Source organism: Mobula hypostoma, chromosome 10, assembly GCF_963921235.1.
Source record: "Mobula hypostoma chromosome 10, sMobHyp1.1, whole genome shotgun sequence".
Taxonomy (NCBI): Eukaryota; Metazoa; Chordata; class Chondrichthyes; order Myliobatiformes; family Myliobatidae; genus Mobula; species Mobula hypostoma.
In genome coordinates this window covers 80,301,324-80,317,198 of record NC_086106.1, presented here as the reverse complement: position 1 = coordinate 80,317,198, position 15,875 = coordinate 80,301,324, and the positions used below count along the sequence as shown (strand labels likewise).

At 41.1% G+C, this 15,875-nt stretch overlaps 1 protein-coding gene across 10 annotated transcripts in view; it reads left to right on the top strand.

Moving 5' to 3' along the window:
* LOC134352982 (ecto-NOX disulfide-thiol exchanger 2-like) overlaps positions 1–15,875 on the top strand; it is a 265,715-nt gene that overhangs the window by 198,107 nt on the left and 51,733 nt on the right. For all 10 annotated transcript variants that reach the window (XM_063060707.1, XM_063060703.1, XM_063060704.1 and 7 more), the window contains 3 exons: positions 3,110–3,316; positions 4,298–4,531; positions 10,025–10,237. In XM_063060707.1, the coding sequence (XP_062916777.1) occupies positions 3,110–3,316; positions 4,298–4,531; positions 10,025–10,237 (654 nt within the window). The remainder of the gene's footprint in view (positions 1–3,109; positions 3,317–4,297; positions 4,532–10,024; positions 10,238–15,875) is intronic.

Genomic DNA, 15,875 nt, shown 5'->3' with positions numbered 1-15,875 from the left:
GATTTGGTCCAAGTACCATTGAAGCATTCTCAAGTGTACCATTGAGATCCATTTTCAAGTCAGGGTGGTGACAAACTTGGAGAGAACCTGCAGTTGACGTACCTGCCACCCGAGTCCTTTTTGCTTCTGGAGGATTTGTGTTTGAGGGAGGAGGTGGTAGTAAAGTACCATGATAAGTAATTGCCATTGCTGGTATACACTGCAACCAAGATCAGCGGATAGTGAAGCAAATGAAGATTGATGGAATGCCAGTCAAGTCCACTTTTTTGTCATTGAATACCAAGGGTAGAGTTCCCAGCCTTTTTTATGCCATGAACCTTTAACATCAATCGAGCGGTCCACGAACCCCAGGTTGGGAATGCCTGGTTTAAAATTTCTCTTGTTGCCTTTGCTTCAACTGCATCAAGTCTTTGAGTGATGGCTTTTGATGGAATACCATGGTGACAGCAGGCTGAGTACGTGGCTCTGGCATTTTGAGGATGACAGTCTGATCTCTCCCCAAGTATTGGAACAATTTTGCCATGCACTGATCCACACAAGTTTGTGATTCCTAAGAAATAAAGGAAAAACTGATGTATGAAATAGAACTTTTACTCAGTGCAATGAGAACTGTCGGCAAACTTTAATGTAAGAGGAGATGGGAAATAACGGTAGAGTCAACTTCCTTCAAGAGACGATGACTGAAAACTGAATTTTTTTTAAAAGTGCATACACATGTTCTGAAATCTATCCCAGAGAAATCTCATCCCCCTCGGCCTGGTCATCAAATTGTACTGTTTCCTTTTCTGGTTGTCTGAATGTGAAATCACTGATAGAATCCTCTAGGTACCCTTACTAGACACTGACTTGAGAGGAACTCCTACCTGCTATAGGCTTAGTATTCTATCTCAGCAAACCTCATCCGGAAGAGCTCATAGTTCCTCAGCCCACTATATTTGGGAACTACAGTATTTATTTCCATCATTGTGCAAACATCTCTGTGGTAAAGGAAATGTTGCAATATAATTAGTGTGGTTAAAGATCATGCTCATGCTCTGTCTGAGTTGTGATGGATTTTATAATTTCATTGCTCAGTATGCCCTGTAAGTCCTTATCTTTACCATGAAAAGAAGTTTTTGATTTGTCAATGACTTTGAAAGGCTTTGCTCAAAGTTCACAATAAATTTATTATCAAAGTACATATATGTCCCCATACACTACCTTGAGATTTATATTCTTGCAGGTGTTCACAGAAATGAGAAGTACAGTGGTATCATTGGAAAAAAATATACACGAAGAATGACAAACAATCAATGTGCAAAAAGGGACAAACTGTGCAATTAAAAAAGTAAATAAATAATCCTGAGAGCATGAGTTGTAGAGCCCTTCGAAGTGAGTCCATGGGTTATGTAATCAGTTGAGAGTTAAGGTGAATGAAATTATCCACGCTGGTTCAGGAGCCTGGTGGTTGAGGACTAGTAACTGTTCCTGAGCCTGATGATGTGGGACCTAAGGCTCCTGTACCTACTGCTCGATTGTAGTAGCAAGAAGGGATTATGATTTCAACGATGGGGTCCTTGATGATGTATGCTGCTTTCTTGTGGCAGTGGTCATCCCTTGTAAATGTACTCAGTGATGGAGAGGGCTTTGCCTCTGATGGGCTGAGCTCTATCCACCACTTTTTGTAGATTTTTCCATTCATGGGCTATGATGCTACCAGTCAGGATACTCTCCACTGTGCATCTATAGAAGTCTGTCCAAGTTTTAGATGACATGTTTGATCTGCACAAGCTTTTAAGACAGTAGAGGTGTTGTTGTGTCTCCTTTGTTGTGGTACCTAAATGTTGGTCCCAGGGCAAATCCTCTGATATGATAATGCCGAGAAACTTAAAGTTACTCCATCTCCAATCCCCTAGTGAGGACTGGTTTATTGACTAACAACTTCTTCCATCTGTAGTCAATAATCGGCTCTTTGGCTTGAATTTTTAAATGTTAAATTAGAGGCTGTTGTGACACCTTTCTGCCAGATTTTCAATCTCGTACCTGTATGCTGATTTGTCATCACCTTTGATTTGGCCAGCAACAGTGGTGTTGTCAGCAAACTTAAATATGGCCGTGGGGCTATACTTGGCCACGTGGTCATAAGTTTCAAGAGATTGTAGAGATGTTGCCAGTCTGAACTGACTGGGGTCTGCAAGTGAGGAAATCGAGGATTAAGTTGCACAAAGAGTTATCAAGGCCTGCGTCTTGGAGCTTAGCAATTAGTTTTGATGGGATAATAGTGTTGAATGCTGAGCTGTAATGGTTGGTATGGCGTTACTAACAAATATTGCGAGATCAACAGAACAAACGTGTATCAGATTAACAATATATTACACATTGTTAATCCAATTCCAAACTACCATCTATTTTCAAACAAGAGAAAATCTGCAGATGCTGGAAATCAAAACAGCACACACAAAATGCTGTAGAACCTCAACAGACCAGGCAGCATCTATGGAAAAGAGTACAGTCGATGTTTCAGGCCAAGACCCTTCAGCAGGACTGGAGGGAAAAAAGATGAGTAGTAGAGTTTAAAGGTGGGCGGAAAGGAGGAAGATACATAAGGTGATAGGCGAAACCGGGAGGGAGAGGGGTGAAAAAACGAGCTGGGATGTTGATTGGTGTAAGAGATACAGGGCTGGAGAAAGAGGAATCTTATAGGTGTGAACAGAAGGTCATGGAAGAAAGAAAAGTCGGGAGGAGCACCAGAGGGAGGCGAGGGACAGGCAAGGAGATAAGGTGAGAGAGGGAAAAGGGGATGGGGAATGGTGAAGGGGGGGCATTCCTTTCACCTTGTGTTTCTCCCTCTCCTCCCCCCACCTTACAACTCTACTCATCTTTTTCTCGCCAGTCCTGCTGAAGGGTCTCGGCCCGAGATGTTGATTGCACTCTTTTCCATAGATGCTGCCTGGCCTGCTGAGTTCCTGCAACATTTTGTGTGCGTTGCTACCATCTATTTTGCTTTTTGTCTTCCAAATTTCATGGTACCTATTTCACCTTTGAAGGTTTAATTAACTTTATGAGTTTGTATGTCTGTATATGAGTTTCAAACAGTTTTAAAGTTTTGTGTGTTTTTTCTGAAATTTAGATCTTCCTCCTCCGGCTGTGCGCGAAAGGCCTCCGGGATGCAGAACTGTTTTTGTTGGTGGCTTACCGGAGAATGCTTCAGAAGAGATGATCGCTGAAGTTTTTGCACAGTGTGGCGAAATAATAGCCATTCGTAAAAGCAAGAAGAACTTTTGCCACATTCGGTTTTCAGATGAGAGTATGGTAGACAAAGCTCTTTTTTTGTCAGGTATTTTTTATTTAATTCATAGCAATTTAGATTTTGTTTTATTTTAAGACTTCCTTTCATATTTAATTACTTCAACATTGTGATGGTTTCGCAAGGTCACGAACCTTTGTGGAGCACGAAGGTGTAACCTAGTTTATAAAAGCCGATCACAACAAAGAATTATGTTCAATCAAATTTTCAGTCATCTAATTCTGTTACATCGACTGAAATTATTCTCTCAATCCCGAAGAACACGACTAAACTTGTACTATCAATTGACTCAGTCAATCTTCACTGTAGAAGTTTTAACTTTGTCAGTTGCAACAATGTTTGACATATCACTTACACTTGCAATCAAATTTCCACTTATGACTTCTAAAAATTCCATTATTAAGGACCTCTGTCACCTGGAGATGTAACGTAAAGATTTTTACTCCTCATGTATATGAAGGATGTAAGTAATTCAATGCCCTCTTCTCATTGTTACCATCAGGAAAGGAGGTACAGAAGCCTGAAGGCACACACTCAGTGATTCAGGAACAGCTTCTTCCCCTCTGCCATACAATTCCTAAATGAACATTGAACCCATGAACACTACCTCACTTTTAAAAATATTTTTTAATATATATTATTTGTCTTTGCTCTATTTTAATCTAGTCAATATACATATATATACTTACTCCAATTGATTTAATTGTTTTTTTTCTCTTTCTATATTATCATATGTTGTGCTGCTGCTGCTGCTAAGTTAAGTTTCATGACACATGCCAGTGATGTTAAATCTGATTCTGATTCTAAGATTCTCATTAGAGAAAAATATTGAAAAAGAATAGTCAGACAGAAGAAAGTAAAATAATTCGAGTGATGACGTTGATATGATTTTCCATAGTCTAAGTAGAGAATTTTCTGTATTATTTGAACAACTATGCATTTTAATTGTTCTTTTTGTGCAATTCTATGGTATGCTTGCTTATTCTTTTTTTAAATCCTGGGTCTTGATAGGCTACCGAATAAGAATAGGCTCCAGCACTGATAAGAAGGACACAGGCCGTCTCCACGTTGACTTTGCTCAAGCCAGGGATGACCTATATGAGTGGGAATGTAAACAACGCATGATGGCGAGAGAGGAACGCCATCGAAGAAGACTAGAAGAAGAACGGTTTCGACTCCCTTCACCTCCACCCATAGTGCATTATTCCGAACATGAAAGTGCTACACTGGCTGAAAAATTTAGAGGTAATATTAAAAAGTTTTCACTTTGTGTATTTGGTTTAAATATTCTGATTGTATTGTTTAATTGGTATATCCAAAGTCCTTAGATATTTTTAATTCATGCATTAACACATTCAGGTGCTGCTGTGTCAAGAGCTTATGCCACTCTTATTTGAGTCTCAGGAGAGTGATAGTGTACAGTCATGTATTTTAGAATTGATGATTCTGATCCTTGAGTGTGCAAATGAGGATCAAAACTCGTGAATGAAACTTGGTTCTGACTCTGAACTTTCCTGCTAGGACAGTGGCTCTCAATAGGAATGGTCACTTAAATTGGCTGACCGTGCTTGGATCAGCTTTACCTTTGTGATTTTTGACAATTGAAATGAGGTTGGCTGTGGGGGATGGGCCCTTCAGGCAGAGATGCTGGTGACTGGAGGTTCCCAATGGAAAAGAAAAGTAAAAATAGGAAACTGAATTTTCATTGTAATGTCAGTGCTAGATTTGTGCTCCTGTTGAAACACAAGCACATGATTTTGCTACTAAAGAAGTTGCTCATAAACAGCATGGCTCACACACCATATATTAGTGATGGAAATTACATTATTGACCTGAGTTGTGCTTTGCACAGGTGGGTGTTACTCAAACTTGCCCAGGAGGCTGCAATGTGTGCACCTCAGATATTCTCAGGCTCATGATAGAAAGTTGAAAGAAATGTTATCAATGTATAGAACACCTAATAGCATTTAGTAATTAAATTTTAAATAAAATTCAATCAGCATGTGAAAATAATACTCTGTGGAATGAAATTTCTAGGCTATTATCTTTTCTTGTATCGATCTTGGCATCTGTAAAGTTTTACACCTCACAAATGTCTATCTCACTTTTAGTTTTTACCTATACCAGCCAATAAAAAATGGCAGCAATGCTCTACTTAAAGAATTAAGAATTGAAAATACACGTGGACTAAGATGTTTACTGTCCTGTGCTATCACCAGTGGGATCATCAGTTGATCTGCCACCTGTCTTCAGGAGTTTCGGCCCACTTATGATCAAGACTCCCTCGAGGTGGTGGGCCAGCAGTGCTAAAGCACCACCTCCCACTGGTGAGCTTAAAAACTGGGCATCTGCCTCTATCAGAGTTGTTGGTCGCTTCCATCCAACAGATAGTCTACTCTTCAGGTGTCTATGCAACTACTGAAGGGTTTGCAAGATATGTATACACTGTCTGACTATCTGCCCCTCTGGACATACTTGGTCCACATCCATACTGATCCTTTCTCTGCTGCCTCAGCTACAGCCCTGCTGGTTGACTTGATCTCTCTTCTAGTGAAGCCAAGATCACGCAGCCACTTCTGGAGAGTGAATGCAATAAACCCACGGATTGGATAGCATGAGACCTTCCACCCTCAGTCTCTGCGTTCTGATCTTAATTCTGTGTACTTGGTTAACTTGCGCTCATGGGCTTCATCGATGTTGTCTTCTTAGGGGACTGTGAGTTCACCAATAACCACTTCTCTACTGGTGTCAGACCATATGATTATATCTGGACGCAATGTGGTGAAAGCTGTTTGCTCAGGGAAACTGCCTTTCCCATCCAGGTTGGCCTTGACACACCAATCATTGGCTGAAGAAAGTGTGCTTGATCGTGGGCCTGCGCTGTACACCCTTGACTTGGAGCCTTCTTTCACAAATTATATGTAATGTTCTGTGCAGCATGGGGCATGAGATAAGTTGTGCTGCAATACTCTCTGCTGAACCGCTTCTGTTACAACTTTGAGAACATTGTTATGTCTCCAAGTGTACATGCCGCTGGAAAATTGACTCTGCATGCACTCAAAATATGTTGAAGTGTTCCCTTTTCGCCACAAGCAGCACACCTGTCTGTCTTATCTTCATACCAGGTGCTGAGGTTGGTAGGTATTGGGAGCAGATCATACGCTGCTCTGCATAGAAAAGAGATGCGGAACGGTTCCATCTGCTACAGAACATTCCAAGATAGATGTCATTGTTCAACACTTTCCCACCAGGTCCAAGCCCCTTGTTTGGCCAGGCCAGCTGTTTTTGCTAACTTCTTCTCCTCTTCTACCTCTCGTATTTCTTGTGTTACAAACTCACAGCGCTCCTTACTTGTAGAAGATGACCACCAGTTGTGGGTTAGCCATCCAAGTCCCTGGCAGCCTAGCTGGATAGCCCCAAACGTCTCCTTGTGCTTCAGTCTAGACTCTACCTCATCAACTGCTACACGGGCTGACCACTTCCTGCTTGATCGCACATCCAGCTGAGTGTTCTTGATGACAGGGTCTTTTGAGTCTCGAAGCATCAAGAATGATCTTACCTTGGCTACCTTGACCTCTTCAACAAGGGATTGCAAGGAATGGTAAGCTTTGTCTGGCTACTGTGGATTACAACATTGGTGAGGCTTCTCGGTACTCCAAGCCACTTCTTCACATACTTGTTGATCTTCCATTCCATTGCCTCAACATGGGACGTTGCCACTTCGTAGACAGTTAGTGGCCACATTATCCATGGCATCAGTCCATACTGCAAGCACCACAACTTCAACTTGCCAGGCAAGCCACACTTGTCGACAGACATCAGACCTCTGTCGATCTGTTCTCCTGTCTCTTGAACCCTCTTGGTGTCTCTCAGCTCCTCTGTGTACCATTGTCCGAGACTCTTAAATGGTTGGTCCTGAATGGATGGAATCTCCTCTCCACAAAGGGTGAAATGAAAGTCAACCAGCTTTCCTCTCCTGAGAACAAGGCTGCTTGACTTCTTGGTCTTGAACTTCATTCTTCCCCAATCCATTAGCTCCTCGATTCTAGATAGTACATTTTCCACTGCCTCCGTGCTAGGACCCAAAAGGGTGAGATCGTCCATGAATGCTCGTATTGGTGGTAACTCCCCTCCTCCATCAAGTGCGACACCTGGTCCCACTGATTCTGCAGCCCTCACAATGACCTCAATGGCTAACACAAAAAGGATGGGTGAAATCGCACATCCCATTGGGATTCCAACATCCAAGCTCTGCCACCTAGTTGTAAACTACTGAGTGGAAAACCTCATCCAGAAATCGTTGTAGTACTGCATAACAAAGTTCCTCACCTTAGCAGGAATCCATAGGAATTCCATCGCAAACTCAATCAGGACATGGGGAACAGAACCATACGCATTTGTAAGGTCAAGCCAAACTACAGCTAGATTTCTTCTCAACCTTTTCGACTCTTGGATAGTATGCCATATCATACTAGAATGTTCAAAGCATCCCGGGAAGCCTGGTATTCCTGCCTTCTGCACAGATGTATTTACCAATCCATTCTCTATCACAAATGAAGATGCTCTTTCTGCTAGAATGCCAAACATAATCTTCCCCTCTACCTTCAGGAGTGAAATTGGTCGGAACTGATTCAATGTAGTAGAATTCTCTTCCTTCAGGATGTATACTCCTTCAGCCTCACTCCATGACAAAGGAACAACACCTTGTCTCCACACCACCTTTAACAATCTGCACAAGTATTTCCTCAGCTCTTCACACTTCTTATACGGCACTCCATCAGGTCCTGAATTATACGGCACTCCATCAGGTCCTGACACTGAGCTTGCCTTCCTAATGAACTATTTGACTTCTGCCACTTTGGGTTTTGGCAGATCGAACTTCACTCCTGGCTCGGTAGGCTTCGCAAGCCCTGAAATGTCAAGCAAAGGAACCTCCCGCTGTTCGTTAGCGTAAGTGCTTGCCAGGTGATCCTCAAGTTCTTGTTGAGAGATGTTAAGTTGCCCGCTCTTACTTTGTTCGAAGAGTTTCTTTGTGAACTCGTGAGGGTTCTCAAAGAATGACTTTCTTGCCTTCTCTCTCTTCTTTCTCTTTTTATGTTGTGACTCTGCACGACGGAATGATGCTAACTTTATTTGAAAATGCTCTCGGAGATCAGCAAGCCCTGGCTTGTCACCCTCATTTGCTACCTTCCACCTCTTGTCTCAACGACCTGAGCTCTCTCCTCAACCTATTAATCTCCTTCTGGCACCTGCTTGGTTGCTGTGTAGGCTTTGCTTTCTTCAACTCAACCAAACCAAGTCTGACCTTTCCAACATCATTAATCATATCACCCATCACTTCTAACTTTCTCTTTGATGTTCCCCTGAGAGTGTTCTCCAACATCATACTGATATCCTCATCAAACACACGCCCAGCCTTCTCATCTGCCATTGCTGGCCATTTGACCTTCTTCTTCTTCTCTACCTCCTCACCACCGCCATCATGCGAAGGATCTACCTGGAAAGAAAAAGAAGCATTTAAAAAAAGTATATATGACATTATGATTTCTGCATATTCCTCCTTCTGCTACCCTGATCTTTCTATACAGGGCATGATCCAGGAATCTTGGAGAAGTAGCTGATCTACGAAATCCTCCATTAATAATTTTTCCTTATGAATTTGCCAATTTTACCTATTTACCCATGGGGAAATTTTAAAACTCAAAACAACGGAGGCCAACTGATGAGCAACCAATTCCTTGTAGCAATAGTCTCAAGCACAGAAAACTCAAACAACCATATCTGACACAATTAAGGACCACAAAAAAAGTAATAAGTAGGATCTGGATCATATTGTTATTGCCTGTTCAAACTGAAAAATTGTCAATTGAATTGTACATAAATTTGTTTAGGCCTCAGTTCTAATTAAAGTTGAGGACTGTTGAAAGCAGTAATTATTTAAATATCAGAATAAAAAGATTACACTTTTTCAAATAAAATTGTAAGTGGAATATCTGCTGAGAAAAATCATTAAACCATGACTAAGCAGGTTTTAGTGTGGAGACCACTGCATAATTGGATACTAAAAGCTGTCGTTGCAACATGGGCCATCTGTTTTCCTCCGAGTAAAGCCAGTATGTAAGCAGATCTCCTGGGACTGGCTTGGCAAAAGGCTACACTGATGAAGTCGTTATGTCATTAGTGTTAATTAAACTGTTAGGATGGTTACAGACTGTCCTTTCAGGGTACAGTGTGGTTATTTCCACATGGGAAAAGAGTTTAAGCTGGCACATTCCCAAACAAACTAGTCACTGATATTTATAGACTGGCAGCAGCTAGAATCTGACCATGATAAATTGTGACAATGAATTCTAAATTTTGTTGACACAAAAACAAAATGTCTTTTCAAATTGCAATTTATTTATAGTTTCAGCTCAGTCACTATTAAATTTCAGGGATTTGGTATTTGTCGTTCCCTATTTCTACATGACTCTAGTGTCATGAGATGTAGCTGATGGGCATATCCAGCTTTTTGGATATAATGATGATACCACAAAAAGAAGGTGGTGCATTGACATGTTCGAAGGACAATGGCATTGCAGCTTTACCGGAGTTTCTCAAGTGTTTTAAAATGTTTCTATACCAAGTCAGATGGTAGCAGAACAGGCATTGTAAAAATTTGGTTGTAATTGCTTTTAAACAAGTAAATCAGGCTTCTAGTTCCCTTTTGACACATTTGAATATATCAATATCTTGCAGATGATTCAAAATTCTCTGAAGCTGTTCAGACACTTTATACCTGGTTGGAACGAGGTGAAGTGAACCGTCGATCAGCAAACGTCTTTTATTCAATGATCCAATCAGCCAACAGCCATATTCGAAGGCTGATGAGTGAAAAGGTGCAACATGAAAAAGAAATGGAGGAAGCCAAAGAGAAATTTAAGAGTGCTCTCTCAGGGATTCTAGTTCAGCGTGAGTCATTTTCAATAATTGAAATGGCCTTTGTTATCAACTTGAATATTTCCCATCTTTTACCACCAAAGTATCTTTATTGCACACCATTTAATTAAATATTTCCTTATTTCTACAAACAAACCAATGTAACCAAGCATGAGGAAAACATTATCAATATATTACCACACTCAGGGACATAGGAAATCAGGTGCCGCATCTAACAGTTGCTATTCTAGACATCCTTTAATTGAATTACCTTTATGCTGACTCTAGACTCACCACTTGGTGCAGACTGTTAAAAATACCCATGAGAAATTTAGAAATATGAGGCAAGCAAGTTATCGTCCTTTATGGCAATGAATATCTTCTGTTACTGTTTAGAACTGCCTCTTGCACTGTGGCAATATATAATGTAGATATCATGCTACAAACATCAAATGCTTCAAAGCTGAAAACTGGAAAGTATCCAAAGTGCGTATGAATTACAATTTCATCTTCAGGTGCTCTAGTTTCTTCTCAATGCCACTCTTCATACTGCTTTGAAATACAACAGAGGTTAGGTTAGTACGAAAATTAACCCTGTGCATTTTTTAAGCTCAATACTTTTATAATATTAGTTCTGGAAACATATCTTATTATTTCCACCCAATTCAGTTTTATTATAGAAAACATTGTCGTTCTGTCTAGTTTTTCTTCTTGCAGTTTGCTTTGCACTCTTTATAACCTTTTGGCGTACATCTCCACAGATCCCTGAAGCTAGTAGGAACAAGTAGTTAAGATGATTAAGATACTTTGGAACACTTTCCATTAAGTCCATGGTACTACAGGAAAGGTACTGACATGAATAGAACATTGGCTGACTGGCACAAGGCAAAGCGTGGGAATAAAGGTGGCCTTTTCTGGTTGACTGCCAGTGACTAGTGGTACTCCACAGTGTTCGGTGTTAAGACTGCTTCTTTTCATATTTAATGTCAGTGATTTGTGTGACAGAATTGATGGCTTTATGCCAAGTTTGTGGACAATACAAAAATAGGTGGAGGGCCAGGTAGTGTTAAGGAGCAGGGAGTCTGCAGACTCAGTGCTTGCCTGGGCAAAGGGGTAGATAGAATACTGTTCTGGGAAGTGTATGATCATGCACTTTAGTAGAAGGAATGAAGACACAGACACGACATTCCTAAGTTGAACACCATAGCTCCTTATCTTTAGCTCAAACCCAAGCATGCTAAAAGCAGAACAGACTGCTCTAACAGAACTACTAAAATGAAATCCCTGCAGAATAACAGTAAAAATCTTAATCAGGGTGTTACAAAAGTAAAGCCAGGAATATAAGATAAAGTTGATGTACAGTTTGGGGCCCTATGTTATATCTCATGCTATCATATTCCTCTTGTATAAAGGAGGCAACAGTAGACAATATGGCCTCTAAATTTTGTACTTCAATTCAAAAATCACTTCCTATGTGGATCTTCCAACTAGATCCTAAAATGTACGATTCCTTCTTGTCTGCCTATTGATGTCATTCTTGACTGTATGAAAAACAGTGCATCCTGTGCCCTCTGTAATAGAGAAATCCAAAGATTTACAGCAGTCCTTGAAGTTGGTCTTCACCTCAGTCCTAATGATTGACTTCTTACCGTAAGATTACACCCCACTTTGATTCGCTTAAGCCAAAGGATATAATTTGCCAAACTTTGACAGAATTTTATAATGAGATCATCTTTCATTTTCATTTTCTGAACTCTAGTGAGAGTAGCCTAAATGTATGTAATATGTCCTGCTTCATACCAGAAATCATTCTAGCAAATGTAAATTGCAATGCCTGTAAAGCAGGTGACATGGGGCATGGAATTCAGAGCTTCCGATGGTGCTGTTCATGTGGTTTCATCATTGTCCTGTTCAGTAAAGGCCAATTTATGGCTTGTTGCCTTAATTGGTGTTGTATCTCCGTATTTAGTTTGAGCAGTTAGTACAAAGTTAATATAGAGTTACAACAGCAGTTTAAAAATATATATATTTGTTTTAATTATGAGGGGCATAAGGTTAGAGAGGGAAAGTTTAAAGTTGGGAATTTTTTTTATATACAGATTAGTAGGTGCCTGGAACATACTGTACTTTTTATGGTCTCCTGCCAAGTGCCTATTGTCATTATTTTTCCAAATAATATTCTTCCTGCCATGTTTTGCCCACTCCAAGTATTCTCTCTGTATTTCATTATATATAAGAACATAGATCAGTACAGAACTTGACAGGCTATAGGATTCACAATTTTGTGCTGATCTCGATGCCAGTTTATACTAAATGTCTTCCTCCTGTGCATTATCTATTCCCCTCCCTTATCTTCTTAACCAAGTGAGAATCTAAGAACCCCCTAAATGCCACAAAGCTGCTTGATTCCATTACTACTCCAGTAACCAATTTCGGCACCTATCACACTCTGTATATAAAATCTTGCCCCTCATGTCACCTTTAAATTTTCTATTATAACCTTAAAAGTATATCTTCTGTTTAACATTTCTACCCTGGAGAAAAGATCTAAGTGCCTATGCCTCTCATAATTTAAGAAAACTGATGTCTCCCCCTCAGCCTAGGGTGCTCCAGGGAGAACAATACAGTTTTGTCTAATGTTTCCTTGTGGTTCGTTACAACTTATTACAGGTAGCCTCCTGGTAAAACTCTTCTGCACCCTTTCCTTGGTCTCCACCTCCTTTTTATAATGGGGCCACCAGAACTGCATGCAACACTTCATGTGTTCTGACCAAAGTTTGTTTTCATTAATGCAGTTTGATTTCCTTACTCATGTACTGAACACGCCTACCAATGAAGTCAGGCGTGTCATATGCTCTGTTTACCAATTTATACACTTGCATAGCCACTTTCAGTGAACTGTAGACCTAAACCCCAAGATCCCTCTGTATCTCAATGCCATTAAGGAGTCTACCATTAACTGTACACTTTCTCCTTTTATTTAACATCCCTAAGTACAAATCCTCATACTTGCCTAGATTAACCTGAAATTTTATATTTCTCTGTTCATATCTGTAACATATATCTTGTTGCATTCTTTGGTAGTCCTTTACACTGTCCACAACAACTGATCTTGGTGTCATCTGCAAATTTGCAAATTCGCACATTACATTTCCATCCATGTCAATAATATATCACAGCAACAGATGTCCCAGCATTTATCCTTGTCACTCGTCACTTCCAGCTAGAATAACAGCCTTCAAAACCTGCTTACTGTGTTCTATGGTCAAGCCAATTCTGAATCCAGAGTTGCATTTTACGCTGGATCCTATTCATCTTTATCCTCTAAATCAATGAGGAACTATTTTATACCTTAAAACACAATTAACTGTTTGGTCATGATTCCTAAAATGTTCACCCACAATCAAGGCGGTCACCTGACTTGGGTCATTTCTCAAAACCAGATCGCGTATACTTTATTTTCTAATTAGACTCTCCACATACTGTTTCAAGAAACCAACGTGAATGCACTAAATAAATCCTGCCCCATCTATGTCTCTTATATTAAGGAAGTTGGAGTCAATTCTGGAGAAGTTGAAGTCCCCCCACTATGACAAGCTTGTTGGTTCTGCAGCTTTCCATATTATGTCTTCATACCTGTTCCTCCACCTCTCAGTGGCCAGTAGTGGGCTTACAGCATTATTTCATCTTTCTATTTGTAGAACACCCAATTATCAGCAGTGGGAACCCCTCCACCATTCTTGCACCCTTTTCTGGAACATTGACTATCAGTTCTGTCCCTCATGCAACCAAGTATCTGTAATGGCAACAACATTGTAATTTCAAGTATTGACCACCGACTCAAAGTTTATTCTCCTTATCTGTAATACTAGTATTGAAATAAATATATTCTAGCCCATGAATCCCACTGTTTATTAGCCTGCTCCTTACTGTACTCCCTTTCCGTCTTACTTGACATGCTTTTTCACCCTTAACCCTACGACCAATTGTCCTGCTGTGATGGTGTCTATCCCCTTGCTACTTAGTTCAAACCCTCCCAAGTAGCACTACCAAATCTCTCAGCAAGCATATTGGTTCCCTGCCAATTCAGATACAAACCATCTTGTTTGTTCAGGTCCCATCTGCCCTGGAGTGATTCATAAATGATCCATAAATCCGACTACCTCCCTCCTGCACCAGCTCCTTATATATAACTTTTTGTAATTACCTGGATTTCTGTATTAACTAGTCATAAAATGTGTTCTGATCTTCAACTATGCCACAATAATAGACAGACACAATCTGCCTAAACCAGTGGTCCCCAACCTCCAGGCCGCGGACTGATATATTGCTACGAAGAATGCAGTGGTGCAGCGGTAGTCAGAACGCACCCAGCACATCTTCAAGAAAAAGCCGAAATAAACAATAATTAATTAGGTGCCTCCCGGCACGTAAACATCGGCCCAGATCAGAGGCAATGCAATCGACAATCGCTTCTGATCTGGGCCGACATTTACGTGCCGGGTGGCACCTAATTAATTAGCTTGTTTATTTTGGCTTTTTTCTTAAAAATGTGCTGGGTGCATTCCGACTACTGCCGCACCACTGCATTCTTCACGGCAACGTATCGGTCCGCGGCCCAGAGGTTGGGGACCACTGGCCTAAACTACTAACATCCTGTACTACTTCTCGTCAATACTGGGTACACCATTTAAACAATCACAGTCTAGGTTCAAAAAAAGTATGTGAACCTCTGGGGCAATGCCTTCTACAAAAGCTATTTGGAATCAGGTGTTCCAGTCAATGAGATGAGATTAGAGATGTGGGTTGTAGAGGTGTCCTGTCTCTAAAAAAAGACACACAAAGTCAGGTAACTGACAGAGCCTGCTCTTCTCAAGGAAGATCTGTTTATGTGCACCATGCCTCGATCAAATTACAAACGAGAAAAATCTGCAAATGCTGGAAATCAAAGCAACACACACAAAATGCTGGAGGAACTCAGCAGGCCAGGCAGCATCTATGGAAAAAAGTAGTCGACGTTTCAGCCAAGATCCTTCGGCAGGACTGGAGAAAGAAAGATGAGAGTAGATGTAAAAGGTGGGGGAGGGGAGAGAGAAACACAAGGTAATAAGTGAAACCGGAGGGGGAGGAATGAAGTAAGGAGCTGGGAAGTGAGTGGTGAAAGAGATACAGAGCTGGAGAAGGGGGAGTCCAATAGGAGAGAGCAGAAGGCCATGGAAGAAGAAAAGGGGGAAGGGCCACCAGAGGGGATGTGATGGGCAGGCAAGGAGACAGGTGAGAGAGGGAATAGGGGAAGGGGAATGATGGGGGGGGGGTGAGGTGAATTACCAGAAGTTCAAGAAATCAGTGCTCATGCCATCAGGTTAGAGGTTACCCAGAAGGAATATAGAGTGTTGTCTGTGGCCTCATCGCGACAGAGGATGCCATGGATTAACATATTGAAATGGGAATGGAATTAAAATGGGTGGCCAGCGGGAGATCCCTCTTTTTCTGGTGGACAGAGCATAGGTGCTTGGCGAAGCACTCTCCCAATCTATGTTGGGTCTCACTGATATACAGGAGGCCACACCAGGAGCACCGAATACAGTCGATGACCCCAACAGACCCACAGGTGTAATGTTGCCTTACCTGGAAGGACTGTTTGGGGCCCTGAATGCTAGTGAGGGAGGAG